Source organism: Coregonus clupeaformis, chromosome 7, assembly GCF_020615455.1.
Source record: "Coregonus clupeaformis isolate EN_2021a chromosome 7, ASM2061545v1, whole genome shotgun sequence".
Classification (NCBI taxonomy): domain Eukaryota; kingdom Metazoa; phylum Chordata; class Actinopteri; order Salmoniformes; family Salmonidae; genus Coregonus; species Coregonus clupeaformis.
This window is the reverse complement of record NC_059198.1, coordinates 52798890-52823071: the sequence shown is the minus strand read 5'-3', so window position 1 is coordinate 52823071 and position 24182 is coordinate 52798890. Positions and strand designations below refer to the sequence as shown.

General features: G+C 49.9%; 1 protein-coding gene and 1 non-coding gene across 2 annotated transcripts; one reads left to right on the top strand and one right to left on the bottom strand.

Annotated features, from left to right (window-relative positions):
* Window positions 1-672: 672 nt before the first annotated feature.
* myd88 (MYD88 innate immune signal transduction adaptor) lies at window positions 673-23382 on the bottom strand. Its single transcript, XM_041881311.1, has 5 exons — window positions 22834-23382; window positions 22365-22487; window positions 3193-3373; window positions 2557-2648; window positions 673-1935 (listed from the first exon to the last, which is right to left on the bottom strand). The coding sequence occupies exons 1-5, from the start codon at window positions 23144-23146 to the stop codon at window positions 1781-1783; spliced, it is 864 nt and encodes a 287-aa protein (XP_041737245.1). The 5' UTR covers window positions 23147-23382; the 3' UTR covers window positions 673-1780.
* On the top strand, window positions 2119-2194 carry trnaa-agc. The gene has a single exon. It is a non-coding gene; the product is annotated as a tRNA-Ala (tRNA).
* Window positions 23383-24182: the final 800 nt, after the last annotated feature.

Below are 24182 nucleotides of genomic sequence, written 5' to 3'. Positions count from 1 at the left end.
TGACAGGAACTAATGGGGATCCATAATAAACCCTGGGAAGAGTAGCTGCTGCCTTGACAGGAACTAATGGGGATCCATAATAAACCCTGGGAAGAGTAGCTGCTACCTTGGCAGGAACTAATGGGGATCCATAATAAACCCCAGGAAGAGTACCTGCTGCCTTGACAGGAACTAATGGGGATCCATAATAAACCCCAGGAAGAGTAGCTGCTGCCTTGGCAGGAACTTGTGCAGTAGCTACTGTGGATCCATTATAAACTAAAACATGCAGCTCATGTCAAGACAAAATTGGTTACTTGAGCGCAGATTATATTTTCTAATACAGTTTTGAATCCGCATGTGTGAGCGATGAGATTCCTGACTCTGCTATAGTAGGCCTCCATGTCCAAATACTGGGACATCTGCTGCCACCTTGTAGTACTGCTGCATTGACATTCTGTGTGACTCACTAGCTACAATACTGAAAGTAATTGTAATGATAATAATAATAATATGCCATTTAGCAGACGCTTTTATCCAAAGCGACTTACAGTCATGTGTGCATACATTTTTACGTATGGGTGGTCCCGGGGATCGATCCCACTACCCTGGCGTTACAAGCGCCATGCTCTACCAGCTGAGCTACAGAGGACCATTGTCATGCCATATAGGAAGCAAGCTGGTAGACATTAGGAAGCTTAATAAAGATTTTTTAAAATATAAAATCACACAGTGCAGATGAAATGAAGACCAAATATACATACAGTAGTTACGAGAGAGACAGTCACAGTATGCATGAGTAACGCAGTATGCATGAGTAACGCAGTATGAGTCCATTTGGAAATGTCCAGAGTTACATTACTGACAAAGTCCCCTTTTCACTTCCCGTCCTTCTCCAATTTCTTTAAATTTTTTACAGTATTGATAGATTTAGGTTTTGGTGGATTTATACAGCTTCATAAAGTTACACATCAGGGTGAGAAGTGGCTGGTGGCAGTCAGTCTCTCTGCTCCGTACTGAAGGAGACAACATGGCCGCCATGACAGGAGGAAGTCACAGGCCGATATCTCTCATCTGAAGGAGACAACATGGCCGCCATGACAGGAGGAAGTCACAGGCCGATATCTCTCATCTGAAGGAGACAACATGGCCGCCATGACAGGAGGAAGGAGGATGTTGAAACTAAAGAGCTGACACGTCGGATAGGATGAGATTGTAACAGTTTTACATGCTTTGTGCACAGACAACATTTTTCAAAATCACCTCCACCTCAGAGAGATGATGGCTCCACAAACAAATAGCTAAATTATTGTAAAATGTGTTGCCAACCATTTGATATATACAATATTCCTTCCGCTGTTGATATTTGGTCCATATGAGCGATGGGGCTCAGAATAAAATATCATATTAAAAACATATTAAACGCTTACAGTGGAATAAAATATCATATTAAAACCAAATCAATGTATCAGTAATGAGTGAAACAGCCGTCAGTCTCTCAGTGCTGAGGATGAGAGAGGGAGAGTCCCCCAGGAACAATGTCCTCCATCTGTGGTTTCAGAACACTGCAACAAGTCTCATCTTGTCTATTCAAAGTAGTATGTACAATACAGAAACTGTTCTAACCAAGAAATTAATCAATATAAAATATGTCAACTAAACTAAACTCCCACACTGTAGCTATTAGCGGTCCCCCAGCAGAGTACCAGTACCACCAAGCTGAGACTTCCTCTTCCTGTTCCCCGCTGTAGAGGGGCAGGCCCCCTGTGATGATTGGTTGCTGTGAGTCTGTACGATCCAATCAGGGCAGGGAGAGAGCCCTGGCCAGCCGGACCCAGAACCAGGACTGTGTACAGGGTCGTGTGTAGTCGCACACAGTCAGGAACCTCAGGATACTGGGGAAAGGTTTCTTCATAGACCGGTACACCACAGGGATCAGCCGCTTGCTCCGCGCACCTGGGAGGGGTTTCAGAGAGGAGATGGATGCTAAATGGTACTGAGCTACAGATAACACTACAACAACCTGCCATGACATTAAGGAGCTACAGATAACACTACAACAACCTGCCATGACATTAAGGAGCTACAGATAACATGACACTACAACAACAACCTGCCATGACATTCATGACATTTGTAGGCCTCCTGTAGCTCAGTTGGTAGAGCATGGCGCTAGCAACGCCAGGGTTGTGGGTTCGATTCCCACGGGGGGCCAGTATGAAAAATGTATGCACTCACTACATGTAAGTCGCTCTGGATAAGAGCGTCTGCTAAATGAGTAAAATGTAAAATGAGAAAAACCAATACCACAGGAAATGGAAATAGGTCACAGAAAAGTCAGTGGAAGCAGATCTGATCTATCACAAGATTGTAAAACACCTACAGAGCAACAATATGTTACTGAGTGATAGACTTACCAGGACAAAGACTTACCAGGACAGGCTCTTACCAGGGCAGAGACTTACCAGGACAGAGACTTACCAGGGCAGAGACTTACCAGGGCAGAGACTTACCAGGACAGACTCTTACCAGGGCAGAGACTTACCAGGACAGACTCTTACCAGGGCAGAGACTTACCAGGGCAGAGACTGAGGGCGAACTTGGTCTGGAAGTCACAGGCATCACTGTCCAGGTACTCATCAGATATCACCACCACCATCCTCTTACACCTACAGATCAACAACATACAGTTTGATCCAGTCATGACCACCATCCTCTAACACCTACAGATCAACAACATACAGTTTGATCCAGTCATAACCACCATCCTCTAACACCTACAAGATAACAATAAACACATCCAGACATTAGCTGCAGCACGTTTTTGCATAGCAGAACCCATGGCATTAGCATAGCAGAACCCATGGCATTAGCATAGCAGAACCCATGGCATTAGCATAGCAGAACCCATGGCATTAGCATAGCAGAACCCATGGCATTAGCATAGCAGAACCCATGGCATTAGCATAGCAGAACCCATGGCATTAGCATAGCAGAACCCATGGCATTAGCATAGCAGAACCCATGGCATTAGCATAGCAGAACCCATGGCATTAGCATAGCAGAACCCATGGCATTAGCATAGCAGAACCCATGGCTTGAGCTAATAAAATGCGGAAAACATGAGTATGAACAATTATAACAGAAACAGAACACAGCCAATAAGTGGCTGTGGATCTTGAAGATGCCAAAGGGAGCAGGGCCTCAACTTGCCTCTTCTCGATGAGTTCGCTGGTGATGGTCCAAACACAGGATCCAGGCAGGACGTCCCGGTCAAACACACACAGCTTCAACTTGTGGTCCGTCTGCTCCAACTGCTGGATCATCTCATGGACAAAGTCAAAGTCACTTAGACAGTAGCAGATGAAGGCATCAAACAGCTCCGGTACACCCCCTGGAGAGAGGAGGGAGAGGAGAGAGGAGACTCAACATCAGGAGACAGAGGAGAGGGGGGACTCAACATCAGGAGAGAGAGGAGAGAGGAGACTCAACATCAGGAGACAGAGGAGAGAGGAGACTCAACATCAGGAGACAGAGGAGAGAGGAGACTCAACATCAGGAGACAGAGGAGAGAGGAGAGAGGAGAGAGGAGACTCAACATCAGGAGACAGAGGAGAGAGGGGACTCAACATCAGGAGACAGAGGAGAGAGGGAGAGAGGGGGACTCAACATCAGGAGACAGAGGAGAGGGAGGGGGACTCAACATCAGGAGACAGAGGAGAGAGGAGACTCAACATCAGGAGACAGAGGAGAGAGGAGAGAGGGGACTCAACATCAGGAGACAGAGGAGAGAGGAGAGAGGAGAGAGGAGACTCAACATCAGGAGACAGAGGAGAGAGGAGACTCAACATCAGGAGACAGAGGAGAGAGGAGACTCAACATCAGGAGACAGAGGAGAGAGGAGACTCAACATCAGGAGAGAGAGGAGAGAGGAGAGGGGGACTCAACATCAGGAGACAGAGGAGAGAGGAGACTCAACATCAGGAGACAGAGGAGAGAGGGGACTCAACATCAGGAGACAGAGGAGAGAGGAGACTCAACATCAGGAGACAGAGGAGAGAGGGAGACTCCAACATCAGGAGACAGAGGAGAGAGGAGACTCAACATCAGGAGACAGAGGAGAGAGGAGACTCAACATCAGGAGACAGAGGAGAGAGGGGACTCAACATCAGGAGACAGAGGAGAGAGGAGAGAAGGGACTCAACATCAGGAGACAGAGGAGAGGGGGGACTCAACATCAGGAGACAGAGGAGAGAGGAGACTCAACATCAGGAGACAGAGGAGAGAGGAGAGAGGGGACTCAACATCAGGAGACAGAGGAGAGAGGAGACTCAACATCAGGAGACAGAGGAGAGAGGAGAGAGGGGACTCAACATCAGGAGACAGAGGAGAGAGGAGACTCAACATCAGAGACAGAGGAGAGAGGAGAGAGAGGGACTCAACATCAGGAGACAGAGGAGAGGGGGACTCAACATCAGGAGACAGAGGAGAGAGGAGACTCAACATCAGGAGACAGAGGAGAGAGGAGAGAGGGACTCAACATCAGGAGACAGAGGAGAGAGGGAGACTCAACATCAGGAGACAGAGGAGAGAGGAGAGAGGGGACTCAACATCAGGAGACAGAGGAGAGAGGAGAGAGGGGACTCAACATCAGGAGACAGAGGAGAGAGGAGACTCAACATCAGGAGACAGAGGAGAGAGGAGAGAGGGGACTCAACATCAGGAGACAGAGGAGAGAGGAGAGAGAGGGGGACTCAACATCAGGAGACAGAGGAGAGAGGAGACTCAACATCAGGAGACAGAGGAGAGAGGAGACTCAACATCAGGAGACAGAGGAGAGAGGAGAGAGGAGACTCAACATCAGGAGACAGAGGAGAGAGGAGAGAGGAGAGGGGGGACTCAACATCAGGAGACAGAGGAGAGAGGAGACTCAACATCAGGAGACAGAGGAGAGAGGGGACTCAACATCAGGAGACAGAGGAGAGAGGAGAGAAGGGACTCAACATCAGGAGACAGAGGAGAGGGGGGACTCAACATCAGGAGACAGAGGAGAGAGGAGACTCAACATCAGGAGACAGAGGAGAGAGGAGAGAGGGGACTCAACATCAGGAGACAGAGGAGAGAGGAGACTCAACATCAGGAGACAGAGGAGAGAGGAGACTCAACATCAGGAGACAGAGGAGAGAGGAGAGAGGGGACTCAACATCAGGAGACAGAGGAGAGAGGAGAGAGGGGACTCAACATCAGGAGACAGAGGAGAGAGGAGAGAGGGGACTCAACATCAGGAGAGAGAGGAGAGAGGAGAGAGGGGACTCAACATCAGGAGACAGAGGACAGAGGGGACTCAACATCAGGAGACAGAGGAGAGAGGAGAGAGGGGACTCAACATCAGGAGACAGAGGAGAGAGGGAGACTCAACATCAGGAGACAGAGGAGAGAGGAGAGAGGGGACTCAACATCAGGAGAGAGAGGAGAGAGGGACTCAACATCAGGAGACAGAGGAGAGAGGGGACTCAACATCAGGAGACAGAGGAGAGAGGAGAGGGACTCAACATCAGGAGACAGAGGAGAGAGGGAGAGAGGGGACTCAACATCAGGAGACAGAGGAGAGAGGAGACTCAACATCAAGAGACAGAGGAGAGAGGAGAGAGGGGACTCAACATCAGGAGACAGAGGAGAGAGGAGACTCAACATCAGGAGACAGAGGAGAGAGGAGACTCAACATCAAGAGACAGAGGAGAGAGGAGAGAGGGGACTCAACATCAGGAGACAGAGGAGAGAGGGGACTCAACATCAGGAGACAGAGGAGAGAGGGGACTCAACATCAGGAGACAGAGGAGAGAGGGGGGACTCAACATCAGGAGACAGCGGAGAGAGGAGAGAGGGGACTCAACATCAGGAGACAGAGGAGAGAGGGGGGACTCAACATCAGGAGAGAGGAGAGAGGGGACTCAACATCAGGAGACAGAGGAGAGAGGGGACTCAACATCAGGAGAGAAAGGAGAGGGGGGACTCAACATCAGGAGACAGAGGAGAGAGGAGACTCAACATCAGGAGAGAGAGGAGAGAGGAGACTCAACATCAGGAGACAGAGGAGAGAGGAGACTCAACATCAGGAGACAGAGGAGAGAGGAGACTCAACATCAGGAGACAGAGGAGAGAGGAGAGAGGGGACTCAACATCAGGAGACAGAGGAGAGAGGGGGGACTCAACATCAGGAGAGAGGAGAGAGGGGACTCAACATCAGGAGACAGAGGAGAGAGGAGACTCAACATCAGGAGACAGAGGAGAGAGGAGACTCAACATCAGGAGAGAGAGGAGAGAGGAGACTCAACATCAGGAGACAGAGGAGAGAGGAGAGAGGGGACTCAACATCAGGAGACAGAGGAGAGAGGGGACTCAACATCAGGAGACAGAGGAGAGAGGAGAGAGGGGACTCAACATCAGGAGACAGAGGAGAGAGGAGACTCAACATCAGGAGACAGAGGAGAGAGGAGAGAGGGGACTCAACATCAGGAGAGAGAGGAGAGAGGGGACTCAACATCAGGAGACAGAGGAGAGAGGGGGGACTCAACATCAGGAGAGAGGAGAGAGGGGACTCAACATCAGGAGACAGAGGAGAGAGGGGACTCAACATCAGGAGACAGAGGAGAGAGGGGACTCAACATCAGGAGAGAGAGGAGAGAGGGGACTCAACATCAGGAGACAGAGGAGAGAGGAGACTCAACATCAAGAGACAGAGGAGAGAGGAGAGAGGGGACTCAACATCAGGAGACAGAGGAGAGGGGGGACTCAACATCAGGAGACAGAGGAGAGAGGGGACTCAACATCAGGAGACAGAGGAGAGAGGGGACTCAACATCAGGAGACAGAGGAGAGAGGAGAGAGGGGACTCAACATCAGGAGACAGAGGAGAGAGGAGACTCAACATCAGGAGACATAGGAGAGAGGAGAGAGGGACTCAACATCAGGAGACAGAGGAGAGAGGGGACTCAACATCAGGAGACAGAGGAGAGAGGAGACTCAACATCAGGAGACAGAGGAGAGAGGAGACTCAACATCAGGAGACAGAGGAGAGAGGAGACTCAACATCAGGAGACAGAGGAGAGAGGAGAGAGGGACTCAACATCAGGAGACAGAGGAGAGAGGGACTCAACATCAGGAGACAGAGGAGAGAGGAGAGAGGGACTCAACATCAGGAGACAGAGGAGAGAGGGGACTCAACATCAGGAGACAGAGGAGAGAGGAGAGAGGGGACTCAACATCAGGAGACAGAGGAGAGAGGAGAGAGGGGACTCAACATCAGGAGACAGAGGAGAGAGGAGACTCAACATCAGGAGACAGAGGAGAGAGGGGACTCAACATCAGGAGACAGAGGAGAGAGGAGACTCAACATCAGGAGACAGAGGAGAGAGGAGACTCAACATCAGGAGAGAGAGGAGAGAGGGGACTCAACATCAGGAGAGAGAGGAGAGAGGGGACTCAACATCAGGAGACAGAGGAGGGGGGACTCAACATCAGGAGAGAGGAGAGAGGGGACTCAACATCAGGAGACAGAGGAGAGAGGGGACTCAACATCAGGAGACAGAGGAGAGAGGGGACTCAACATCAGGAGAGAGAGGAGAGAGGGGACTCAACATCAGGAGACAGAGGAGAGAGGAGACTCAACATCAAGAGACAGAGGAGAGAGGAGAGAGGGGACTCAACATCAGGAGACAGAGGAGAGGGGGACTCAACATCAGGAGACAGAGGAGAGAGGGGACTCAACATCAGGAGACAGAGGAGAGAGGGGACTCAACATCAGGAGACAGAGGAGAGAGGAGAGAGGGGACTCAACATCAGGAGACAGAGGAGAGAGGAGACTCAACATCAGGAGACAGAGGAGAGAGGAGAGAGGGGACTCAACATCAGGAGACAGAGGAGAGAGGGGACTCAACATCAGGAGACAGAGGAGAGAGGAGACTCAACATCAGGAGACAGAGGAGAGAGGAGACTCAACATCAGGAGACAGAGGAGAGAGGAGACTCAACATCAGGAGACAGAGGAGAGAGAAGAGAGGGGACTCAACATCAGGAGACAGAGGAGAGAGGGGGACTCAACATCAGGAGACAGAGGAGAGAGGAGAGAGAGGGACTCAACATCAGGAGACAGAGGAGAGAGGGGACTCAACATCAGGAGACAGAGGAGAGAGGAGAGAGGGGACTCAACATCAGGAGACAGAGGAGAGAGGAGACTCAACATCAGAAGACAGAGGAGAGAGGGGACTCAACATCAGGAGACAGAGGAGAGAGGAGACTCAACATCAGGAGACAGAGGAGAGAGGAGACTCAACATCAGGAGAGAGAGGAGAGAGGAGACTCAACATCAGGAGACAGAGGAGAGAGGAGAGAGGGGACTCAACATCAGGAGACAGAGGAGAGAGGAGAGAGGGGACTCAACATCATGAGACAGAGGAGAGAGGAGAGAGGGGACTCAACATCAGGAGACAGAGGAGAGAGGAGACTCAACATCAGGAGACAGAGGAGAGAGGGGACTCAACATCAGGAGACAGAGGAGAGAGGAGAGAGGAGACTCAACATCAGGAGACAGAGGAGAGAGGAGACTCAACATCAGAGACAGAGGAGAGAGGAGAGAGGGGACTCAACATCAGGAGACAGAGGAGAGAGGGGACTCAACATCAGGAGAGAGAGGAGAGAGGGGACTCAACATCAGGAGAGAGAGGAGAGAGGAGACTCAACATCAGGAGAAAGAGGAGAGAGAGAGACTCAACATCAGGAGACAGAGGAGAGAGGAGAGAGGGGACTCAACATCAGGAGACAGAGGAGAGAGGAGACTCAACATCAGGAGACAGAGGAGAGAGGGGACTCAACATCAGGAGAAAGAGGAGAGAGGAGACTCAACATCAGGAGACAGAGGAGAGAGGAGACTCAACATCAGGAGAAAGAGGAGAGAGGAGACTCAACATCAGGAGACAGAGGAGAGAGGAGAGAGGGGACTCAACATCAGGAGAGAGAGGAGAGGGGGGACTCAACATCAGGAGAGAGAGGAGAGAGGGGACTCAACATCAGGAGACAGAGGAGAGAGGAGACTCAACATCAGGAGACAGAGGAGAGAGGAGACTCAACATCAGGAGACAGAGGAGAGGGGGGACTCAACATCAGGAGACAGAGGAGAGAGGGAGACTCAACATCAGGAGACAGAGGAGAGAGGAGAGAGGGGACTCAACATCAGGAGACAGAGGAGAGGGGGGACTCAACATCAGGAGACAGAGGAGAGAGGAGACTCAACATCAGGAGAGAGAGGAGAGAGGGGACTCAACATCAGGAGACAGAGGAGAGAGGGAGACTCAACATCAGGAGAGAGGAGAGAGGGGACTCAACATCAGAGACAGAGGAGAGAGGGGGACTCAACATCAGGAGACAGAGGAGAGAGGGGACTCAACATCAGGAGAGAGAGGAGAGAGGGGACTCAACATCAGGAGACAGAGGAGAGAGGAGACTCAACATCAAGAGACAGAGGAGAGAGGAGAGAGGGGACTCAACATCAGGAGACAGAGGAGAGAGGGGGACTCAACATCAGGAGACAGAGGAGAGAGGGGACTCAACATCAGGAGACAGAGGAGAGAGGGGACTCAACATCAGGAGACAGAGGAGAGAGGAGAGAGGGACTCAACATCAGAGACAGAGGAGAGAGGAGACTCAACATCAGAGACAGAGGAGAGAGAGAGAGGGGACTCAACATCAGGAGACAGAGGAGAGAGAGGGGACTCAACATCAGGAGACAGAGGAGAGAGGAGACTCAACATCAGGAGACAGAGGAGAGAGGAGAGAAGGGACTCAACATCAGGAGACAGCGGAGAGAGGAGACTCAACATCAGAGACAGAGGACAGAGGAGAGAGGGGACTCAACATCAGGAGACAGAGGAGAGAGGAGACTCAACATCAGGAGACAGAGGAGAGAGGAGACTCAACATCAGAGACAGAGGAGAGAGGAGACTCAACATCAGAGACAGAGGAGAGAGGAGAGAGGAGACTCAACATCAGAGACAGAGAGAGAGGAGAGAGGAGACTCAACATCAGGAGACAGAGGAGAGAGGAGACTCAACATCAGGAGACAGAGGACAGAGGGGACTCAACATCAGGAGACAGAGGAGAGAGGAGAGAGGGGACTCAACATCAGGAGACAGAGGAGAGAGGAGAGAGGGGACTCAACATCAGGAGACAGAGGAGAGAGGAGAGAGGGGACTCAACATCAGGAGACAGAGGAGAGAGGAGACTCAACATCAGGAGACAGAGGAGAGAGGAGACTCAACATCAGGAGACAGAGGAGAGAGGAGACTCAACATCAGGAGACAGAGGAGAGAGGGGACTCAACATCAGGAGAGAGAGGAGAGAGGGGACTCAACATCAGGAGACAGAGGAGAGAGGAGAGAGGGGACTCAACATCATGAGACAGAGGAGAGAGGAGAGAGGGGACTCAACATCAGGAGACAGAGGAGAGAGGAGACTCAACATCAGGAGACAGAGGAGAGAGGGGACTCAACATCAGGAGAGAGAGGAGAGAGGAGACTCAACATCAGGAGACAGAGGAGAGAGGGGACTCAACATCAGGAGAGAGAGGAGAGAGGGGACTCAACATCAGGAGAGAGAGGAGAGAGGGGACTCAACATCAGGAGAGAGAGGAGAGAGGAGACTCAACATCAGGAGACAGAGGAGAGAGGAGACTCAACATCAGGAGAAAGAGGAGAGAGGAGACTCAACATCAGGAGAAAGAGGAGAGAGGAGACTCAACATCAGGAGAAAGAGGAGAGAGGGGACTCAACATCAGGAGAGAGAGGAGAGAGGGGACTCAACATCAGGAGAGAGAGGAGAGAGGAGACTCAACATCAGGAGACAGAGGAGAGAGGAGACTCAACATCAGGAGAAAGAGGAGAGAGGAGACTCAACATCAGGAGACAGAGGAGAGAGGAGAGAGGGGACTCAACATCAGGAGAGAGAGGAGAGAGGGGACTCAACATCAGGAGACAGAGGAGAGGGGGGACTCAACATCAGGAGACAGAGGAGAGAGGAGAGAGGAGAGAGGAGAGAGGAGAGAGGGGACTCAACATCAGGAGACAGAGGAGAGGGGGGACTCAACATCAGGAGACAGAGGAGAGGGGGGACTCAACATCAGGAGAGAGAGGAGAGGGGGGACTCAACATCAGGAGACAGAGGAGAGAGGAGAGAGGGGACTCAACATCAGGAGACAGAGGAGAGAGGAGACTCAACATCAGGAGACAGAGGAGAGAGGAGACTCAACATCAGGAGACAGAGGAGAGAGGAGACTCAACATCAGGAGACAGAGGAGAGAGGAGAGAGGGGACTCAACATCAGGAGACAGAGGAGAGAGGAGACTCAACATCAGGAGACAGAGGAGAGAGGAGAGAGGGGACTCAACATCAGGAGACAGAGGAGAGGGGGACTCAACATCAGGAGACAGAGGAGAGAGGAGAGAGGGACTCAACATCAGGAGACAGAGGAGAGGGGGACTCAACATCAGGAGACAGAGGAGAGAGGGGACTCAACATCAGGAGACAGAGGAGAGAGGAGAGAGGGGACTCAACATCAGGAGACAGAGGAGAGAGGAGACTCAACATCAGGAGACAGAGGAGAGAGGAGACTCAACATCAGGAGACAGAGGAGAGAGGAGACTCAACATCAGGAGACAGAGGAGAGAGGGGACTCAACATCAGGAGACAGAGGAGAGAGGGACTCAACATCAGGAGACAGAGGAGAGAGGAGACTCAACATCAGAGACAGAGGAGAGAGGAGACTCAACATCAGGAGACAGAGGAGAGAGGGGACTCAACATCAGGAGACAGAGGAGAGAGGAGACTCAACATCAGGAGACAGAGGAGAGAGGGGACTCAACATCAGGAGACAGAGGAGAGAGGAGAGAGGGGACTCAACATCAGGAGACAGAGGAGAGAGGGGACTCAACATCAGGAGACAGAGGAGAGAGGAGACTCAACATCAGGAGACAGAGGAGAGAGGAGCCTCAACATCAGGAGACAGAGGAGAGAGGGGACTCAACATCAGGAGACAGAGGAGAGAGGGGACTCAACATCAGGAGACAGAGGAGACTCAACATCAGGAGACAGAGGAGAGAGGAGACTCAACATCAGGAGACAGAGGAGAGAGGAGACTCAACATCAGGAGACAGAGGAGAGAGGGGACTCAACATCAGGAGACAGAGGAGAGAGGGGACTCAACATCAGGAGACAGAGGAGACTCAACATCAGGAGACAGAGGAGAGAGGAGACTCAACATCAGGAGACAGAGGAGAGAGGAGACTCAACATCAGGAGACAGAGGAGAGAGGAGACTCAACATCAGGAGACAGAGGAGAGAGGGGACTCAACATCAGGAGACAGAGGAGAGAGGAGACTCAACATCAGGAGACAGAGGAGAGAGGAGACTCAACATCAGGAGACAGAGGAGAGAGGGGACTCAACATCAGGAGACAGAGGAGAGAGGAGAGAGGGGACTCAACATCAGGAGACAGAGGAGAGAGGGGACTCAACATCAGGAGACAGAGGAGAGAGGAGAGAAGGGACTCAACATCAGGAGACAGAGGAGAGGGGGGACTCAACATCAGGAGACAGAGGAGAGAGGAGACTCAACATCAGGAGACAGAGGAGAGAGGAGAGAGGGGACTCAACATCAGGAGACAGAGGAGAGAGGAGACTCAACATCAGGAGACAGAGGAGAGAGGAGACTCAACATCAGGAGACAGAGGAGAGAGGAGAGAGGGGACTCAACATCAGGAGACAGAGGAGAGAGGAGAGAGGAGAGAGGGGACTCAACATCAGGAGAGAGAGGAGAGAGGAGAGAGGGGACTCAACATCAGGAGACAGCGGAGAGAGGAGAGAGGGGACTCAACATCAGGAGACAGAGGAGAGAGGAGACTCAACATCAAGAGACAGAGGAGAGAGGAGAGAGGGGACTCAACATCAGGAGACAGAGGAGAGAGGAGACTCAACATCAGGAGACAGAGGAGAGAGGAGACTCAACATCAAGAGACAGAGGAGAGAGGAGAGAGGGGACTCAACATCAGGAGACAGAGGAGAGAGGGGACTCAACATCAGGAGACAGAGGAGAGAGGGGACTCAACATCAGGAGACAGAGGAGAGAGGGGGACTCAACATCAGAGACAGCGGAGAGAGGAGAGAGGGGACTCAACATCAGGAGACAGAGGAGAGAGGGGGGACTCAACATCAGGAGAGAGGAGAGAGGGGACTCAACATCAGGAGACAGAGGAGAGAGGGGACTCAACATCAGGAGAGAAAGGAGAGGGGGGACTCAACATCAGGAGACAGAGGAGAGAGGAGACTCAACATCAGGAGAGAGAGGAGAGAGGAGACTCAACATCAGGAGACAGAGGAGAGAGGAGACTCAACATCAGGAGACAGAGGAGAGAGGAGACTCAACATCAGGAGACAGAGGAGAGAGGAGAGAGGGGACTCAACATCAGGAGACAGAGGAGAGAGGGGGGACTCAACATCAGGAGAGAGGAGAGAGGGGACTCAACATCAGGAGACAGAGGAGAGAGGGGACTCAACATCAGGAGAGAGAGGAGAGGGGGGACTCAACATCAGGAGACAGAGGAGAGAGGAGACTCAACATCAGGAGAGAGAGGAGAGAGGAGACTCAACATCAGAAGACAGAGGAGAGAGGAGACTCAACATCAGGAGACAGAGGAGAGAGGAGACTCAACATCAGGAGACAGAGGAGAGAGGAGACTCAACATCAGGAGACAGAGGAGAGAGGGGACTCAACATCAGGAGACAGAGGAGAGAGGAGAGAGGGGACTCAACATCAGGAGAGAGAGGAGAGAGGAGACTCAACATCAGGAGACAGAGGAGAGAGGAGAGAGGGGACTCAACATCAGGAGACAGAGGAGAGAGGGGACTCAACATCAGGAGACAGAGGAGAGAGGAGAGAGGGGACTCAACATCAGGAGACAGAGGAGAGAGGAGACTCAACATCAGGAGACAGAGGAGAGAGGAGAGAGGGGACTCAACATCAGGAGAGAGAGGAGAGAGGGGACTCAACATCAGGAGACAGAGGAGAGAGGGGGGACTCAACATCAGGAGAGAGGAGAGAGGGGACTCAACATCAGAGACAGAGGAGAGAGGGACTCAACATCAGGAGACAGAGGAGAGAGGGGACTCAACATCAGGAGAGAGAGGAGAGAGGGGACTCAACATCAGGAGACAGAGGAGAGAGGAGACTCAACATCAAGAGACAGAGGAGAGAGGAGAGAGGGGACTCAACATCAGGAGACAGAGGAGAGGGGGACTCAACATCAGGAGACAGAGGAGAGAGGGGACTCAACATCAGGAGACAGAGGAGAGAGGGGACTCAACATCAGGAGACAGAGGAGAGAGGAGAGAGGGGACTCAACATCAGGAGACAGAGGAGAGAGGAGACTCAACATCAGGAGACATAGGAGAGAGGAGAGAGGGGACTCAACATCAGGAGACAGAGGAGAGAGGGGACTCAACATCAGGAGACAGAGGAGAGAGGAGACTCAACATCAGGAGACAGAGGAGAGAGGAGACTCAACATCAGGAGACAGAGGAGAGAGGAGACTCAACATCAGGAGACAGAGGAGAGAGGAGAGAGGGGACTCAACATCAGGAGACAGAGGAGAGAGGGGACTCAACATCAGGAGACAGAGGAGAGAGGAGAGAGGGGACTCAACATCAGGAGACAGAGGAGAGAGGGGACTCAACATCAGGAGACAGAGGAGAGAGGAGAGAGGGGACTCAACATCAGGAGACAGAGGAGAGAGGAGAGAGGGGACTCAACATCAGGAGACAGAGGAGAGAGGAGACTCAACATCAGGAGACAGAGGAGAGAGGGGACTCAACATCAGGAGACAGAGGAGAGAGGAGACTCAACATCAGGAGACAGAGGAGAGAGGAGACTCAACATCAGGAGACAGAGGAGAGAGGGGACTCAACATCAGAGACAGAGGAGAGAGAGACTCAACATCAGGAGAGAGAGGAGAGAGGGGACTCAACATCAGGAGACAGAGGAGGGGGACTCAACATCAGGAGAGAGAGAGAGGGGACTCAACATCAGGAGACAGAGGAGAGAGGGGACTCAACATCAGGAGACAGAGGAGAGAGGGGACTCAACATCAGGAGAGAGAGGAGAGAGGGGACTCAACATCAGGAGACAGAGGAGAGAGGAGACTCAACATCAAGAGACAGAGGAGAGAGGAGAGAGGGGACTCAACATCAGGAGACAGAGGAGAGGGGGACTCAACATCAGGAGACAGAGGAGAGAGGGGACTCAACATCAGGAGACAGAGGAGAGAGGGGACTCAACATCAGGAGACAGAGGAGAGAGGAGAGAGGGGACTCAACATCAGGAGACAGAGGAGAGAGGAGACTCAACATCAGGAGACAGAGGAGAGAGGAGAGAGGGGACTCAACATCAGGAGACAGAGGAGAGAGGGGACTCAACATCAGGAGACAGAGGAGAGAGGAGACTCAACATCAGGAGACAGAGGAGAGAGGAGACTCAACATCAGGAGACAGAGGAGAGAGGAGACTCAACATCAGGAGACAGAGGAGAGAGAAGAGAGGGGACTCAACATCAGGAGACAGAGGAGAGAGGGGACTCAACATCAGGAGACAGAGGAGAGAGGAGAGAGGGGACTCAACATCAGGAGACAGAGGAGAGAGGGGACTCAACATCAGGAGACAGAGGAGAGAGGAGAGAGGGGACTCAACATCAGGAGACAGAGGAGAGAGGAGACTCAACATCAGAAGACAGAGGAGAGAGGGGACTCAACATCAGGAGACAGAGGAGAGAGGAGACTCAACATCAGGAGACAGAGGAGAGAGGAGACTCAACATCAGGAGAGAGAGGAGAGAGGAGACTCAACATCAGGAGACAGAGGAGAGAGGAGAGAGGGGACTCAACATCAGGAGACAGAGGAGAGAGGAGAGAGGGGACTCAACATCATGAGACAGAGGAGAGAGGAGAGAGGGGACTCAACATCAGGAGACAGAGGAGAGAGGAGACTCAACATCAGGAGACAGAGGAGAGAGGGGACTCAACATCAGGAGACAGAGGAGAGAGGGGACTCAACATCAGGAGACAGAGGAGAGAGGGGACTCAACATCAGGAGACAGAGGAGAGAGGAGACTCAACATCAGGAGACAGAGGAGAGAGGAGAGAGGGGACTCAACATCAGGAGAGAGAGGAGAGAGGGGACTCAACATCAGGAGAGAGAGGAGAGAGGGGACTCAACATCAGGAGAGAGAGGAGAGAGGAGACTCAACATCAGGAGAAAGAGGAGAGAGGAGACTCAACATCAGGAGACAGAGGAGAGAGGAGAGAGGGGACTCAACATCAGGAGACAGAGGAGAGAGGAGACTCAACATCAGGAGACAGAGGAGAGAGGGGACTCAACATCAGGAGAAAGAGGAGAGAGGAGACTCAACATCAGGAGACAGAGGAGAGAGGAGACTCAACATCAGGAGAAAGAGGAGAGAGGAGACTCAACATCAGGAGACAGAGGAGAGAGGAGAGAGGGGACTCAACATCAGGAGACAGAGAGAAGGAGACTCAACATCAGGAGAAAGAGGAGAGAGGAGACTCAACATCAGGAGACAGAGGAGAGGAGAGAGGAGACTCAACATCAGGAGACAGAGGAGAGAGAGACTCAACATCAGGAGACAGAGGAGAGAGGAGACTCAACATCAGGAGACAGAGGAGAGGGGGGACTCAACATCAGGAGACAGAGGAGAGAGGAGACTCAACATCAGGAGACAGAGGAGAGAGGAGAGAGGGGACTCAACATCAGGAGACAGAGGAGAGGGGGACTCAACATCAGGAGACAGAGGAGAGAGGAGACTCAACATCAGGAGAGAGAGGAGAGAGGGGACTCAACATCAGGAGACAGAGGAGAGAGGGGGGACTCAACATCAGGAGAGAGGAGAGAGGGGACTCAACATCAGGAGACAGAGGAGAGAGGGGACTCAACATCAGGAGACAGAGGAGAGAGGGGACTCAACATCAGGAGAGAGAGGAGAGAGGGGACTCAACATCAGGAGACAGAGGAGAGAGGAGACTCAACATCAAGAGACAGAGGAGAGAGGAGAGAGGGGACTCAACATCAGGAGACAGAGGAGAGGGGGGACTCAACATCAGGAGACAGAGGAGAGAGGGGACTCAACATCAGGAGACAGAGGAGAGAGGGGACTCAACATCAGGAGACAGAGGAGAGAGGAGAGAGGGGACTCAACATCAGGAGACAGAGGAGAGAGGAGACTCAACATCAGGAGACAGAGGAGAGAGGAGAGAGGGGACTCAACATCAGGAGACAGAGGAGAGAGGGGACTCAACATCAGGAGACAGAGGAGAGAGGAGACTCAACATCAGGAGACAGAGGAGAGAGGAGAGAAGGGACTCAACATCAGGAGACAGCGGAGAGAGGAGACTCAACATCAGGAGACAGAGGACAGAGGGGACTCAACATCAGGAGACAGAGGAGAGAGGAGAGAGGACTCAACATCAGGAGACAGAGGAGAGAGGAGACTCAACATCAGGAGACAGAGGAGAGAGGAGACTCAACATCAGGAGACAGAGGAGAGAGGGGACTCAACATCAGGAGACAGAGGAGAGAGGGGACTCAACATCAGGAGAGAGAGGAGAGAGGGGACTCAACATCAGGAGACAGAGGAGAGAGGAGAGAGGGGACTCAACATCATGAGACAGAGGAGAGAGGAGAGAGGGGACTCAACATCAGGAGACAGAGGAGAGAGGAGACTCAACATCAGGAGACAGAGGGAGAGAGGGACTCAACATCAGGAGAGAGAGGAGAGAGGGGACTCAACATCAGGAGAGAGAGGAGAGAGGGGACTCAACATCAGGAGAGAGAGGAGAGAGGAGACTCAACATCAGGAGACAGAGGAGAGAGGAGAGAACTCAACATCAGGAGACAGAGGAGAGAGGAGACTCAACATCAGGAGAAAGAGGAGAGAGGGGACTCAACATCAGGAGAGAGAGGAGAGAGGGGACTCAACATCAGGAGAGAGAGGAGAGAGGGGACTCAACATCAGGAGACAGAGGAGAGAGGAGAGAGGGGACTCAACATCAGGAGAGAGAGGAGAGAGGGGACTCAACATCAGGAGACAGAGGAGAGAGGAGAGAGGGGACTCAACATCAGGAGAGAGAGGAGAGAGGGGACTCAACATCAGGAGACAGAGGAGAGAGGAGACTCAACATCAGGAGAAAGAGGAGAGAGGGGACTCAACATCAGGAGACAGAGGAGAGAGGAGAGAGGGGACTCAACATCAGGAGACAGAGGAGAGGGGGACTCAACATCAGGAGACAGAGGAGAGAGGAGAGAGGAGAGAGGAGAGAGGAGAGAGGGGACTCAACATCAGGAGACAGAGGAGAGAGGGGACTCAACATCAGGAGACAGAGGAGAGAGGGGGGACTCAACATCAGGAGACAGAGGAGAGAGGAGAGAGGGGACTCAACATCAGGAGACAGAGGAGAGAGGAGACTCAACATCAGGAGACAGAGGAGAGAGGAGACTCAACATCAGGAGACAGAGGAGAGAGGAGACTCAACATCAGGAGACAGAGGAGAGAGAGAGAGGGGACTCAACATCAGGAGACAGAGGAGAGAGGGAGACTCAACATCAGGAGACAGAGGAGAGAGGAGAGAGGGGACTCAACATCAGGAGACAGAGGAGAGGGGGGACTCAACATCAGGAGACAGAGGAGAGAGGGGACTCAACATCAGGAGACAGAGGAGAGAGGAGAGAGGGGACTCAACATCAGGAGACAGAGGAGAGAGGAGACTCAACATCAGGAGACAGAGGAGAGAGGAGACTCAACATCAGGAGACAGAGGAGAGAGGAGACTCAACATCAGGAGACAGAGGAGAGAGGGGACTCAACATCAGGAGACAGAGGAGAGAGGGGACTCAACATCAGGAGACAGAGGAGAGAGGAGACTCAACATCAGGAGACAGAGGAGAGAGGAGACTCAACATCAGGAGACAGAGGAGAGAGGGGACTCAACATCAGGAGACAGAGGAGAGAGGAGACTCAACATCAGGAGACAGAGGAGAGAGGGGACTCAACATCAGGAGACAGAGGAGAGAGGAGAGAGGGGACTCAACATCAGGAGACAGAGGAGAGAGGGGACTCAACATCAGGAGACAGAGGAGAGAGGAGACTCAACATCAGGAGACAGAGGAGAGAGGAGCCTCAACATCAGGAGACAGAGGAGAGAGGAGACTCAACATCAGGAGACAGAGGAGAGAGGGGACTCAACATCAGGAGACAGAGGAGAGAGAGACTCAACATCAGGAGAGAGAGGAGAGAGGAGACTCAACATCAGGAGACAGAGGAGAGAGGAGCCTCAACATCAGGAGACAGAGGAGAGAGGGGACTCAACATCAGGAGACAGAGGAGAGAGGGGACTCAACATCAGGAGACAGAGGAGACTCAACATCAGGAGACAGAGGAGAGAGGAGACTCAACATCAGGAGACAGAGGAGAGAGGGGACTCAACATCAGGAGAGAGAGGAGAGAGGAGACTCAACATCAGGAGACAGAGGAGAGAGGAGACTCAACATCAGGAGACAGAGGAGAGAGGAGACTCAACATCAGGAGACAGAGGAGAGAGGAGACTCAACATCAGGAGACAGAGGAGAGAGGGGACTCAACATCAGGAGACAGAGGAGAGAGGAGACTCAACATCAGGAGACAGAGGAGAGAGGAGACTCAACATCAGGAGACAGAGGAGAGAGGGGACTCAACATCAGGAGAGAGAGGAGAGAGGAGACTCAACATCAGGAGACAGAGGAGAGGGGGACTCAACATCAGGAGACAGAGGAGAGAGGGGACTCAACATCAGGAGACAGAGGAGACTCAACATCAGGAGACAGAGGAGAGAGGAGACTCAACATCAGGAGACAGAGGAGAGAGGAGACTCAACATCAGGAGACAGAGGAGAGAGGAGACTCAACATCAGGAGACAGAGGAGAGAGGGGACTCAACATCAGGAGAGAGAGGAGAGAGGAGACTCAACATCAGGAGAGAGGAGAGAGGGGACTCAACATCAGGAGACAGAGGAGAGAGGAGAGAGGAGACTCAACATCAGGAGACAGAGGAGAGAGGAGACTCAACATCAGGAGACAGAGGATGCCTTTCAGAGGGGGTTGGCATGAAGTGGAAGTCAAATTTCGATTGGACCGTGTGTACATTTGGCAAATAAAGTAATCTCAACTACAGACCAACAGTATGTAACACTAGTGTTATTATTGGATAACAGTGTACTACAGACCAACGGTATGTAACACTAGTGTTATTATTGGATAACAGTGTTCTACAGAATGTAACACTAGTGTTATTATTGGATAACAGTGTTCTACAGACCAACAGTATGTAACACTAGTGTTATTATTGGATAACAGTGTTCTACAGACCAACAGTATGTAACACTAGTGTTATTATTGGATAACAGTGTTCTACAGACCAACAGTATGTAACACTAGTGTTATTATTGGATAACAGTGTTCTACAGACCAACAGTATGTAACACTAGTGTTATTATTGGATAACAGTGTTCTACAGACCAACAGTATGTAACACTAGTGTTATTATTGGATAACAGTGTTCTACAGACCAACAGTATGTAACACTAGTGTTATTATTGGATAACAGTGTACTACAGACCAACAGTATGTAACACTAGTGTTATTATTGGATAACAGTGTTCTACAGACCAACAGTATGTAACACTAGTGTTATTATTGGATAACAGTGTTCTACAGACCAACAGTATGTAACACTAGTGTTATTATTGGATAACAGTGTACTACAGACCAACAGTATGTAACACTAGTGTTATTATTGGATAACAGTGTACTACAGACCAACAGTATGTAACACTAGTGTTATTATTGGATAACAGTGTTCTACAGACCAACAGTATGTAACACTAGTGTTATTATTGGATAACAGTGTACTACAGACCAACAGTATGTAACACTAGTGTTATTATTGGATAACAGTGTTCTACAGACCAACAGTATGTAACACTAGTGTTATTATTGGATAACAGTGTACTACAGACCAACAGTATGTAACACTAGTGTTATTATTGGATAACAGTGTACTACAGACCAACAGTATGTAACACTAGTGTTATTATTGGATAACAGTGTTCTACAGACCAACAGTATGTAACACTAGTGTTATTATTGGATAACAGTGTACTACAGACCAACAGTATGTAACACTAGTGTTATTATTGGATAACAGTGTTCTACAGACCAACAGTATGTAACACTAGTGTTATTATTGGATAACAGTGTACTACAGACCAACAGTATGTAACACTAGTGTTATTATTGGATAACAGTGTTCTACAGACCAACAGTATGTAACACTAGTGTTATTATTGGATAACAGTGTTCTACAGACCAACAGTATGTAACACTAGTGTTATTATTGGATAACAGTGTACTACAGACCAACAGTATGTAACACTAGTGTTATTATTGGATAACAGTGTTCTACAGACCAACAGTATGTAACACTAGTGTTATTATTGGATAACAGTGTACTACAGACCAACAGTATGTAACACTAGTGTTATTATTGGATAACAGTGTACTACAGACCAACAGTATGTAACACTAGTGTTATTATTGGATAACAGTGTTCTACAGACCAACAGTATGTAACACTAGTGTTATTATTGGATAACAGTGTTCTACAGACCAACAGTATGTAACACTAGTGTTATTATTGGATAACAGTGTTCTACAGACCAACAGTATGTAACACTAGTGTTATTATTGGATAACAGTGTACTACAGACCAACAGTATGTAACACTAGTGTTATTATTGGATAACAGTGTTCTACAGACCAACAGTATGTAACACTAGTGTTATTATTGGATAACAGTGTACTACAGACCAACAGTATGTAACACTAGTGTTATTATTGGATAACAGTGTTCTACAGACCAACAGTATGTAACACTAGTGTTATTATTGGATAACAGTGTACTACAGACCAACAGTATGTAACACTAGTGTTATTATTGGATAACAGTGTTCTACAGACCAACAGTATGTAACACTAGTGTTATTATTGGATAACAGTGTACTACAGACCAACAGTATGTAACACTAGTGTTATTATTGGATAACAGTGTTCTACAGACCAACAGTATGTAACACTAGTGTTATTATTGGATAACAGTGTACTACAGACCAACAGTATGTAACACTAGTGTTATTATTGGATAACAGTGTACTACAGACCTATCAGGTGTGACATTATTTGCATTATATTACCTTGTGGGTCATCCTCCAGGGTGATACCTTGTCGCTCTGGGGTTCTGGGGACACAGCTGTCCACCTCAGGCACCTGGACTGGGGGCTCATTCTGTCTCTCTATGTACCTCCTACAGTCCTCCTCTATGCACACAGAGATGTGCATACACCCAGACATACCCAGAAATACACACATAAGCGCGCACGCACGCCCACAAACAAACACACACACAAACACACACACACACACACACACACACACACACAGAGACATTCACACACACACAAACGGGTCAAGTTTCTCAGCAATTATTTCAATATTAGGTCATCATAATTAATGACACTTCAACTAAAGGTTACTTTGTAATTAATGTATAACATGTCTGTAATAACACATTTCAGAATACAAATACAGGTTTCACTCATAATTTATAGATGATTACATGTCATATTATTTATCAATAAAAAGCAGAGTTGACAGTTCACCTACCAATGAGATCTCGAAGATCCTCCACAACATCTTTTCTGTCCACGTTATCCAGAATTGAAACTAACTTTCCAACTTTAGCTCCGGGACAACGTGATTGCCAGTCCTCTAGAATCTTCCGTGTCGGGTCCTGGCAATCCTCGTAATTCTTGATCTCTAAATAAGAGAAGCCCATGTTCTCTGCGACAGACATCCAGTCTGATGCCACAGTGTTTCTCGGATTTAAAAACAGTCCCAATCTTTTTCTCACGTTGATATTCAGCGCTCTCAATGGAATATTCCACAGGTCTAAACTAGACTTCCACAAAGCTGACATATTGAAGGAAATAGTAGTTTCTAGTTCTTAGAAATGCGTAAAATTATACAAACCGAAACCGCTCCTTATTCGAGTCAAATCAAGACATTTGATTTGTCATTCAAGCCGCCAGAAATAGATCTGTCCAAACTAAAATTACTGTTAAATTTCTGAGGTCTTCGGTTGTTGTGAAAGTTTTTGAATGCATGTACTAAAAACGACTGAGACTTCTGTTGAGGCGTGACCAGGGGGGATGGTCCAGGGAGAGACCGCATGGCCCGGTGCCCCGGGGTGAGTGGAGATTTCACTTAAGGACCAATGGAATGTTCTAAAATGAACATACTCCGTAACCGGGATACCCGGCCATGCAAAACGAATTTCCCATTGCCAGAGCATGAGGAAATGATTGATCAAGACCTGCCTGCGTCACACAGGGAAGAGACGTGGTTTATTTACCCAGATTAGAAAAAGACAAATCTAATTTTCGGCACAGGTAATGTGCTAGCCCCACAATTTTAGAGTTGTTTCAGGCCCTGTTACAGCCATTCCCCATCACCTCAGTCGCTAAACTGGTGGCATGGGTGCGATAGTCCCCACTAGTCTATCTAATAATAATAATAATAATAATATGCCATTTAGCAGACGCTTTTATCCAAAGCGATTCACAGTCATGTGTGCATACATTTTTACGTATGGGTGGTCCAGGGGCCATATCTGGTCTTTATTAGAAGTGTTCCCTGTTGCATTTAGTTTGAGCATGGGGTGCTTTTTACCAGTTTAGAAAGTGCTAGAGATACATTAAACTGCATGTATTACAGTGGAAAGGTTTCGCTTCCCTATTCTGATAAACAGCCCTGAAATACAGAGATGGCAGTGGGCCCAGCTGCTGTGCTCCACTTCCTTCCTCCACGACAGGAAACATCAAGACACCTAAGAACACGTTTATTATGAACCGTGATAATGACATGGCTGCTTTTGTAGAGAGTGATATTGGTTTAGTGGTTCTTCCTGCTGTAACAGACACAACAAGATGGCGTGTATAAAACAGTTATACAAC